Source organism: Diadema antillarum, unplaced genomic scaffold (genome assembly GCF_040938485.1).
Source record: "Diadema antillarum isolate AM-2024a unplaced genomic scaffold, OU_Dant_1.0 scf00000036, whole genome shotgun sequence".
Taxonomy (NCBI): Eukaryota; Metazoa; Echinodermata; class Echinoidea; order Diadematoida; family Diadematidae; genus Diadema; species Diadema antillarum.
Window position 1 is genome coordinate 1099476 of NW_027270925.1, and position 11691 is coordinate 1111166.

At 39.8% G+C, this 11691-nt stretch overlaps 1 protein-coding gene across 1 annotated transcript; it reads left to right on the forward strand.

The window, feature by feature from the left end:
- Positions 1 to 1066: 1066 nt before the first annotated feature.
- On the forward strand, positions 1067 to 8600 carry LOC139707946 (cytochrome P450 2C20-like). The gene is made up of 6 exons (XM_071619943.1): positions 1067 to 1415; positions 4045 to 4353; positions 4580 to 4861; positions 5552 to 5737; positions 6757 to 6963; positions 8398 to 8600. Exons 1-6 carry the CDS (start codon positions 1067 to 1069, stop codon positions 8598 to 8600), a joined length of 1536 nt encoding a protein of 511 aa, XP_071476044.1.
- The last annotated feature ends 3091 nt before the right edge of the window (positions 8601 to 11691 follow it).

Consider the following 11691-nt stretch of genomic DNA (forward strand, 5'->3'; position numbering starts at 1 on the left):
ATTAAAAGAAAAAACCAAGCTTGAGACCCTTTGAATAGTTTATTGGTATGAACTTTGATCTCGAATGGCAAATAATGAGTTTTCTTCTTTAAAAATAGAACGAATAATCTGGAAGTCTATTTGGCATGCTAAATACGGCACCTTACTGAGAAGACGATAATGTAAACAGATTCTTCTGAGCATCTGATGCTGTCAGTTAAAGGATTGATCGCCATGTTATTTCTCATCATTCATTTTGTTAGCACTACACATTAACCGTTGGTTTCTACGATCAGCAACAGATGCATTCAAAGCACTAATAAATCAAACTATTCAATCATGATAACTGGGCTTCAAACCAGTTTGATAATCACGAAGGTTAAAGATTAAAGGTTCTCTATCACACAACTCTGTTCAATCCTGAATGCTCACAAGCAAAATTCACCTCAACTCAGTTTCTTCTAAAACCCACTTCCTACAACCAACAGCCTTTCCAGGTTTCTGAATAGTTCACTATGTAGAAGGAAAAATTTTGTACCGTCTTTGCGAAGCAACTCCCAGACACACAGCATTATAATTGTTTCAAGTCTATCTGGCGGTACCTCGAGTTTGCCAAAGGTATGAAGGGGATAATCCTGAAGAAACGGGGTGTTCTTTATCTAGAGTTCTATATAACGAGTTAAGTTTAACTTCAGCTTACTAATAATAGCCCAAGTCAGATAGGCGAATTCCAGAGAGGTTCATTTGGAATTTGTTTACGGAGACATCTATTTAGCTCATGCTATCTCTGATTCGCAGCCATTGTAGAAGAAGGGAGGTAATTGCTTTGACGTGCTTTGTAAATGTGTACATTGTGGAAACTTCTGAAGAACAGAACATTCAAATATAGGCTTTTGGAAAAAACGTCATTTAGTGTTGCCGATACGGTACATTGCTTTGATGGCGGGGTACCTCATTTGAATTCAAAGGTGAAATGTTCACATGTTGTGCCAAACTTTCATCAGTATTTAATGCTACGACAAACATACACATTGCTGAAAAGTGCTCTTCGTTTGAGGGAAGCGGTTAACTGACAAAGGGGACAGAAATGGAACTTGTGAATGATCCCTACCCCGTCGCGTTATTATTCGTTAGCTTGGTGCTCTCCGCGATTTGGTTCATACGGAACTCGCGATGGTGGAAGTACCGCTTGGCCCCAGGCCCGATTGGTGTGCCGATTTTCGGCATTCTGCCTTACATTGATCCGAAAAATCCTGCCATTGCCATCCGAGAGATGTCGAGGCGTTACGGGACGGTTTTCAGTGGGAATCTTGGAGACCACCACGCGGTCTTTCTGAACGACTATGACACTATCAAAGAAGCCTTTTCGAGAAGTGACGACACGTGCAATGACAGGCCAAGAATAGCATCTTTGGAGCTTTACAGTAACGGACAAGGTAAAAATAATTACGAAAACACTGCTTTTAGGAGAGTTACAGTGGCAGTGACAATCCATATCACTTATAGTGTCACCAGTCATCATCAGTTAGAGTCAGTTGGAAAACGCGTGACTATCATAGCAGAAAGTCGTACAGGCTGCCTGCACCTGTCGTTCTATGAAAGTTCACTGACAGTTTCCGCGATTGTTTGAAAGGATTGATAAGATGTCAAATTGGGATTGCTGAAGGATTTTTCTATGGCAGTGGCAGAGGAGGCGCACCGTGCACGCGCCCCCTCTTCACTTTTTTTTTTGTGTGTGTTTAAACGAAAGGAATGAAAAGAAAAAAAGGGAGGGGCGCGTGCGTCCCCTTTAATTTTGTAGAGGCACCTCCCCTTTACGGAATTCGTGGATCCGCCCCTGTATGTGGTCTACTTTATGATTAGAATCATTCTAGAAGTTATTCTGATATTCGGTTATGTTGTTCTGTTCCTGATAATTCAGTAAGATAGATTGAGAAAGATTTTCTCAATATCTAAATTTACTTCTCATCAATTCATGGGGATTTTCTTTGAGGGTCTCGCGCTTCAGAACCAATATTTTCCACTGTTTAGTCGGGTCGACAATCTATGATGCTACCTCACAGATACAATAGCTGCAATATACTTTGCACAGAGTAATATATCGCTGATCCTTGCGTTCAGCCAGGAACAACCACCATGTATAGTAAATGTGTGACATATAACATGGCTCATACCTATGGTTTTCATTAATTTCATTTAAAACATACGCAATTGCAACACGAAAAATGAATACAACAAATCTTCCACATGGTAGTCAATGAAAATACCGCGACTAAAGTACAATTAATGCCGCGACTTTTATGACAAATTCTGAATCAAAATGGTTAAAAATGGAGAACCCTGCTAAAGCAAAAAATAAAATAAAAAAACAGTACTTGTAGTTTGCAGTCTCCTCATACACAATAACCCATTGCTTAACTTACAAAACTAGGCATAAAAAGACATAATCATAAAAAGAGAAAAATACGCACTTACACAAGCAAACGCCAGGCAGCTCTTTTGTAAAAAAAAGAAAAGAAATAAAGGACAGTTGTGGAAGGGATAACAGGAAGAGACTAGAAGGTTGAAGGGTCGAAACCTCTTTTCACTGGTGCAAAGGCTATACATCATTCTGTTTGATGGAAACCTGTTCACGAAAACTCAACTCTTATCACCATGATGTTTCAACCTTCAACTTCGCCATCTCTTCCGTTATTTCTGTTTCACCCCTCCCCCACGATTTCCCAGCACTTTACTTGATTTTTCATTCTATTCTTCCTTGCATTCACTCTCCCCGTCTCCTATTCTTTTGTCTCCACTGGTGTAACTTTCACTTTCAGCTAACTGCGCCTCCCCCCCCCCCACCACCACTTGTCACTTTTTGCCCTCCTTACCCTCTTTCTATGTTGTTCCCCTCCTCCACTCACCTCTACTTTTGTTTTCGCCAAACAACGGCCCCTTTAAGGACTAAATACACATGCAGTGTTACCGTAAACCTCTCTTCCTCAACTTGGACATGGCACATATATTATTAATTACATGCATCCCTGACAGAACTCAAACGCAGCCCTTGTCAATGTGTACATACACATTTTACTGACGATAGAGGGAGCGATTCAATAAACGAATGTGGCGTGGAAAGTTTCGAAGTGAATACTTTGTATACTTGTATAGATGGGAAAGCTGAGATGCAGTGGTTAATCAGAGGCATGGGTGCCAACCTTGAAAACGGCATTGCAGTATTCCAAGGGCTGAAAAGGCGCATTTTTGGTGAAAAGTAGTATGTTCACCTTTCTTGCTAATGATACGTTAAGTGATGTAATGTGGGAAACCAGCAATGTCTACGAAACCTGCAATACGTACTTTTGAAAAGACAACACACATAAAAAATATTGCAAACAGAATAACAGTTAGCATCTCTGCATAGGGACGCGTTTAAACAAAAATAGTAGGAGTTAAAAGAGCTGAGTTGGAATAAAAATTGGCATGCAGTCCGGAGACAGATTCAAGAGTTTTGGACAGTATTTACACTTCGGATCCACGTAAATTTCCCTGAGCACACATAATATCTATACATGATTAAACGATTTCTTTAGCTGGTGTGAACAAGTTTGGGTACAGCACGCAAAGGGCTCTTAATTACTCAAAACGCTGAATGATCGATGTGCTTGAAAATCAAAGGGGAGAAACTTGGCAGTCGATTGTGACGAAACAAAAGGAGACTGATTGGATGTCATTCCCTGAAAGATCCCTCTCGGTTTGTACTCTGATAATTATTACGATGATGAAAGCTGATGATTATAATTGAATCTAATTAAAATGAATACTGAGAGATGATTAACATCATGTGATTTAGCAAATGTTATTGTTTCCCCGAAAGGTTTTAGTTGCTAGGTTGTCATATCTAACGATAATGATGATGTTGATAATGATAATGATTATGATGATAATTATGACGATAATAATAATGGTGATAATAGTAATGATAACAATGATAACAATATTGATACTAATAATAAAAGTAACAGCAATTACAATTATACCAATCGAAGACAATAGCGTTGCTTTTTTTAAATTTCATCACAGGAGTTGCCACCTGTTTCTACAAAAACCATTGGAAGGAGCAGCGGCGGTTTGCCCTGCGCGTCCTCCGGAACTTCGGTATGGGTCGGGCGCACGGGGTGGTGACAGAAGCCATCGAATGTGAAGCGAGACACTTCGTGGAAGAGTGGACCAAGTTAAAGGGACCCTTTGACCCGACAGACTCCGTGGGAATGGCCATCTGTAATGTGACATGTAAATTTGGCTTTGGACGGCGTTTTTCCTACGATAATCCTGACTTTTGTGAATTCGTCCATGCCCTTGACAAGGTGTTTGAACTCGCCAACGTAGGAGGTAATGATATAGTTGTTGTTGTTGTTGCTGCTGCTGCTGCTGCTGCTGTTGTTGTTGTTGTTGTTGATGATGATGATGATGCAGAAAAAAATTACTCTTCTATTAGTCAACTGCCTCCCTTTACCCTGAACTGTAAATTTGAACGATGATGTTCATGGTGAAGTACAATAAAGTGGTTTTCGCTCCCCCACCCAATTCCCTGTCTCTCTCTCTCCCTCTCTTTAAGGTTTGATCAACTATCTCGGCATTTTGAAGTATGTCCCGTTCAGCGGTTACGGTGCCCTCAACGACGCTAGTCGCCACCTAGAGAACGGCCTCTTCTTGAAAGAATGCCTGAAACACAGACAGCAATTCTCTCCGGATCGAAAACCGGAGGACATCATTGACTGTTTCCTCCAGGAGATCGACAAGAGGAAGACCGAAAAAGACAACTCGCCTACAGGCTTCACCGACAAGCAACTCATTCACTTTATGGCAGACATCTTTGCCGCTGGAACAGACACAACAAGTATGTTGTCATGAATGCGATCATGCAAATTTGAAAACGGATTGGTACAGCTTGAAATATTTTGTCTGTTTTTGTCCATAGGAGGCCATTCTTAAATCCACTATTGTCAATCCCTCGGTGTGGCAGTAAAAAAAAAAAATTAATATGATAAAACAGCACTATATGTTCCTCCAAATGAGCGAAAATTCATGAAAAAATAAGACGATTGACGGCATCATTAGTTTATACCCTCAATGATTTTCAATGTTATGATGTTTTGATGAAAATATCGCCGTGTAAAATGTGGACTATTTGAACGCTGAATTGTGTTTCTTTATCACTGTGAGTATGACCGTTGTGTCAATAGCCACAAATGCGTTTTTCTACAGGAAGATGGATTAAGAGTTCAGAGAACGGAGTCTCGTAATTAGAGTGTCTATAAGAGCATTAAGAAGAACATGCTGACCTGGTGGGAAAGTATGGTAAAGTCTAAGGAAGTGAATTTTGCACTGTAAGACTTATAACAATCATGTAAGTGTATTGTAAAACCGTTTAATACAAATTTGTAAATGTTAGTAATCTTTCGTTTGTTTGTATGGATCTACACCAAATCTTTGTTTGTATTTGTGTCCTTGTGAAAACATTTGTGATATTGAACGATATTCGAATAGAAAATCATTCTATTTTCACTTATGTCTTGTGATATGACAGCTACATCCATCAAGTGGGCCCTGCTCCACCTCACGAAATTCGTGGACCCACAGGCTAAGGTACAGGAGGAGCTAGACCGAGTGGTGGGTAGGGATCGCATGCCCGCTATCTCGGACAAACCGCACCTCGTCTACACCCAAGCTTTCCTGGCAGAGAGTATGCGATACTCGTGCATCGCAACCTTCGGTAATCCATCTCAGTCACTCACGATTATTACCACGCTCTTGTTACTCAATGTACTGATGATATCTGGAGATGCGCCATGACACATGCTTCAGGATGCAGAAGGTTTAATAAACACACATAGGATCTTACAGCATACACTGAACATAAAAGATACACCTATGAAGACATATGACACCAGGGGGATCCAGGAATTCCGTAAAGAGGGGGCGCGTTCACAAAATTAAAGGGGGCGGGCGCAAGCACCCCTCCCCCATTTTTTCTTTTTATTTATTTTGTTTCAACGAAAAAATAAAGGGGGGGGGGGGTGTGCGCCGGTTGCGGTCCTCCCTGGATCCGCCACTGCGACACTATGACATAAGATCGACTAAAGTTAGAAGAAATTATGTTTGCATTGAATTTACCAAGGGACATTTACCACTTTACTTGGATTTTGAGAAATTACCATAAAAATCAGTTAACAGGGTCGCCTTGTATCTTTAAGTATTTATCGAATATGCAGTGTTTTATGTTATTACTGCATTTTCATGCGCGTAATCGCGGCAACGAATTCCGATCAGCACTCCAAAACGACATCAGAATAATGTTTTACTTTGTAGTAAATTGGCTTTGGTAATTCAGTTGAAACTTTACGAACCCTGATCTGTTGCGTCGATGTGACGTTTCAACAGAAATCTGAAATGATACCAAACAAAGTCGCAAAATATGAGTTTCCCATCAATTTGTTAGTCTCCTTGCTGGATTAACGCTCTCTAAATGATAATAAATAAATTGTTTGCATGTGCAAATTGTAACACGTGTGGTATATTGTAGTAGAATTGTTATATTCATTGTACTAATGTCAATCGTGACACAAACTATGATGTGTCTATAATGACAATATTGATAATAACTTGATCACTAGTACAAATATTAATGATAATGATACCGTAATGGATTATGGTGGGCGAGGCGTGCTTTATCATTATTATTATCATTTTTCTTACCTGAACTTTTCTCTGGTGTCCGTTTTCCTGGCTAAGGTGTTCCCCATGGAGCCAAAGAGGACACGACATTACATGGCTACGACATCCCAAAGGGAAGCGTGGTCATGCCGAACCTATGGGCCGTATGCCATGACCCCAAAACGTTTCCTAACCCGGATGTATTTGACCCCATGCGCTTCGTGGATGCTGAGGGGCAGATTATCCCGTCTCTCCTGGAAAGAGTTAGCACACAGTTCGGCATTGGTACGTATCATAATGTCCTTTTGTTTCTTTAATACATAGAAGTTACGGTCCGGAGGCGAGCTGGAGATCCCGTCTTCTGAAAGGGATCGTATAGTTTTGATTGAGACCTAACTTTAGGTTCCCAACATCTTTAGCTGAAAAGTGAGAAACTTCTTATGAAATATGAAAGAGTATAAAATTCCTAGAGGAATTCAACGATTATTTTAATGAGAATTGGTTTAGAAATGGAAGAGATATCGAAAAAATCATAATGAAATTAAGGACCCACCTTTTATTATGATCTCTTTGTTTTACTTTGTTTTTGGATACCCCATTTAAACACCGATATCTCAGTCATTTCAACACCGATTTTCATCAAATAAACTTTGAATTTCTCTTAGAATTGTGTGCTCTTTAACATTTTATGAAGTATTTTCTAATCTCGCAAGAAGTTCAAAGCTGAATCTTCACAGCGACTGATACTATACTATCCCTTTAACCGAAGATGAGCTAGAGATCACATCTTCTCAAATAGCGAGCTTTAGATCTGTGACGGGAACGCTAAGACGACGCAGCCCTCCCCCCCCCCCCCCACGCCCCCTTGTACAATGGAAACAGATGTCTCGCGCATGCGCAGAACACCATTTTTGTCTAAATAGCGTCGTCTTAGCGTTCGCGTCGCAATCTTAAGCTCGCTAATGACACCAAGAACACGAGAGAATTTCTTCTCGACATCTTCGGGGGCAAGAAAGGGGGAGATTCGACTACGAGCTCGAGTTTCCTTTCTTTCTCGGACCCGAGAAGTTGAAAAAGACGAGGTCTCCCATCTCGCCTTCTCGGACCCCATACTTTTTGCCAAGAGGTCGGAAAGACTAATGTTGTATATCGTATGTTTCAGGTACGTAAACTAGATTAGTGACTTACAAAATAAGGGAGGAACACACAAGAGGTATTGTTTATGTTTATTGCCGACTTTCTCGTTTCCCTCCCTCTCTCGGATCTCGTGTTCTCGTTCCAGAAATGGCCGAGAAGATGAGGAATTACCTCGTCATTTCTGTGGCACTTATAAGCTTTCATACCCTTATCAGAGAGAGTCACAACTCAGGCAAGCTGAGTCCTTCCAAGTGAATTTTCGTGCTGTTTTTTTTTTTCCAACACTTCGAGTGAGTTCCATTTTTTTGACAAAAATGGTATCATATTCACGTCGTTTTTGCTGATGATTGGCAATTTTGATATTCATCTTAAACGAGGGTACCTTAAGTGGAACCGGAATACTTATTATAGAAAGAAACGTTCATAACTTTATCAAAGAAGTAAAGATGAAAAGAGGTCAAGGATTAGAGAGGCTTGTTACTTTGTATATAGCGAACAAGAAAAAAAAAGAATCAAATTAAGAAGAAAATGGCTAATTTTGTCACCGACTGTTTATTGTGATAATATCTTTACACATCCCAGGTCGACGAGCCTGTGTTGGAGAGCAGATTGCCCAAGTAGAAAGGTTCACGTTCGTGTCGCACGTCCTTCACCGCTACTCGCTGTCAGCGCCCGGAGGACCCGCATCAGTCAACCTGGCACCCGCCGGAGGCCTGACATGCAAACCTCACGACTACAAAATGATCGCCACTCCACGGCCATTAGGGGAAAATTATGCTGCGTAGTAATGTGGCGTTATTGCATGATGATATCGAGAGACATTTCGCAGTTTTCCAATCCTGATGCTCAAAACGGCTCTAAAAGGACTTGAATTTCATCAATATTTTTGTCAAAATTCAAATGCAAAATATCTATCGTTTGGTTCGCACGAAATGTTCTGGCAGAAAGAACTCCCCTCCGTGGCGTTGTTATTTGTGTAAACAAGTTAAAAAAACAATTTTTATGAATATATTTGGTGGGTTTTTTTAAAGTTTGGTGGTATTTTGAGTAAAGTGGTTCAATGAAATAATGAAACAGGGTACTTTGTAAACTATCAACTCATTCGTGTGATATTTAAGTCTAGTAAAAGACAAAGCGAGTGTATGACAAAGAGAACATGGAAAGGTTTTGCTCTACCTTAGCGTTATATGTATTTTGTTCTCTTTTGAAACTGTTCGGTCCAGGTTCATTCAGTGCAGCTGTTGTTGTTACCCTAAGTGGTAAGAGAAATATTAACCAAAGAAAAGAGATATAAAAACTAACGTCGATTATTGACTACTCTTGGATCTAAACTGATGATGTAATCTCTAGAATATCCTTTTTACGCAGCGTGATGATTAATGGGTTTTTTTTATACTTTTCGTAACGATTAATTTTCATAAATGAATGACGTCGACCATTTTTAGCAAAGTTTGGGCCCTACTATGTGCCTCATATTTATTGTGCGATACTGCCATGCTGTATGCGGGGATTGCGTTGTTTGACCAGTGTGCACTCCACTCGGCAGTTGCAGTTTGTTTTATCTCCTTATCAAACGTGTATACAAAAGTTGTATTTGTTCGAGCGACTTGACTTCGTCAACACCCACAAAACCAATCGGATATGTGCTGTATATAGCCCATAGGTTACCACATGGCTAATCCGTTCTACTCAATGTCATTTACAGACAGTAACTTCTTGAATGCAATCTATTACGTGATATATGTTTGCATTGGCAAAAATGTTATGTCAGCAGTTGTTATGACGTCACACCAAAATGTACCAAATGGAGCCCGATTAATTCTTGAGGAAAGTTGAGTTCAGTTATTCATCAGGAAGTAATAATCGTTTACGTCTTATCAAATAAGAAAACATTGATACTTTATAAATTTATTCTCTAAGGAAGAGAGAAAAAATAAGATATCGTCCCTTTACTTATTTCCTTTCTCAATATACATACATTCGTTATGCATAATCTATATGTATATACATGTATATATAATATATATATATTCTAATGTTTATAACATATGTAATATATTCGTTTGTGTGTGTGTGTATGTGTGTGTGTGTGTGTGTGTGTGTGTGTGTGTGTGTTGGTCTCATTGGCCCAGCATTGGGGGTAATGGGGGTATGCAGGTCTCAAACATATTTTGCCCCCCCCCATTAAAAAAAAATGGCTTAAAGATATCAAAGTATCATAAAAATACACAAACCCACTACCTGTTGAGCGTGCGGATTAATCGTGAAACTAAACAAAAGAAAAATCAATATTGCTGACGTATAACTTATATTTTTTTATCAAATGTGTTCTTGGGAACGAAGTGTTCTACTTGAGAAGTTCAGAGAGGTAAAATCTAACATAATGAATAAATCAGATGGATAAATGTGAATAATCATGAGGTGAACAGTATGCGAAAATCAGTCGGAATGGTAAGTGCAGGTGCAGACATCATTATACGTTTGCGTTCTTAACTGATTCGGAGAGCGAAGCTACCTTGTTCATCACTTCAGAGTCAGAGGCATTAACCTAGCATTCAAAAGCCCTACCACTGTTGGAAGTGCTCATGGAACTTAAATCGTCCGTCGACATATAGTTTAGATCGTTTTTACCTCTGCTACACTGACTCTAATCGTGGCTTGTCTCTAACTTCTTCTTGGAAGCTTTTCCGCTGAGGGCTAGGCCTGATTACGAATTTTCTGAAAATACGGAAATAATATCATACAAACAAAACAAGAGTAAGTACACTATGACAACGGAATGAGGTCTGTTGTCGAAGTCATCAATGAACTTTAAGGCCAAACTGTCATAGTATAGATAGCCTATCTGACAATGACCAGAAAGCAAAAGCAGCCAGACCGCTGGACCCAGATCCCACAATGAGTTTTACAAAACACTTAGTTTAGAGGGTAATAGCCGATGTTCTTACGGGTAACGCTGAAGATGAGATTTAGTTCCAACATAGAAGTCAAGAATCGACAGTTTAATAATAAAGTACTTGCTGTAGTTGAAAAGGCCGGCTGCGAAATCGATTTCACACCAAATGCTGCAAGGGTAAGAAATTTGTGGGGGGTTTTTCCAAACATTTTAGCCCTCCATGTTTTTTTTTTTTTAATTATTATCTCAATGTCAACATAGTACAACTCATAATCTTCAGTCAAAATCTCGTTTTTTCTTAGCATTTGTCTGGTTATCCTTTACACAAACCAATTTTGGAAGAAGTTGGCGGTAAAAAGAGAGGGACAGAGAAGATCGCCTGTGGTGTCAGCTATTGGCGTGAGTAAACAAAGGCATTTCAGCTTTCGGCTTGTTCTCCGTGTTATACATCAACCCGATATTATGAGACAGTTGAGTAGACAAGCGTTATTTATGTAGGCGTAATCTTGATATTGAGCCTTTCACGAATGTTACTGAGAGTAAAGTCTCCTTCCAAAAGCTGATGGTGTAAGACCGCTACATCCTAACTCTCTCTAGGTGCCAGGAGGTTGTTATAGCAACAGATATCCATCAGGATATGATACCCGGTTACTTGTATACGAGACGCTCTCGAACTTCATCCTATTTGGAACTTGTCATATTCTTCTTTGAGTAACATGTTTCTTTGAAGAAATGAGAGCAAAAGGTAACGCAGGAAAACCATTCTTCATACAGAATAGGGATGAGTATTTTGATATTTGTTGAAACGTAGCACTACAAGACACATACATGATACCACTTCGTAAGCACTCGCGTACCAGAAGCGACAATGACAACGATTTTAGAGTATAACTTTGGAGCCATTGACCATTACCTGCCAGACAATTTTGTTCTCAGAGCAAGGTTGGCATCATTCACTTAGATACCCTAGGCAAAACCCA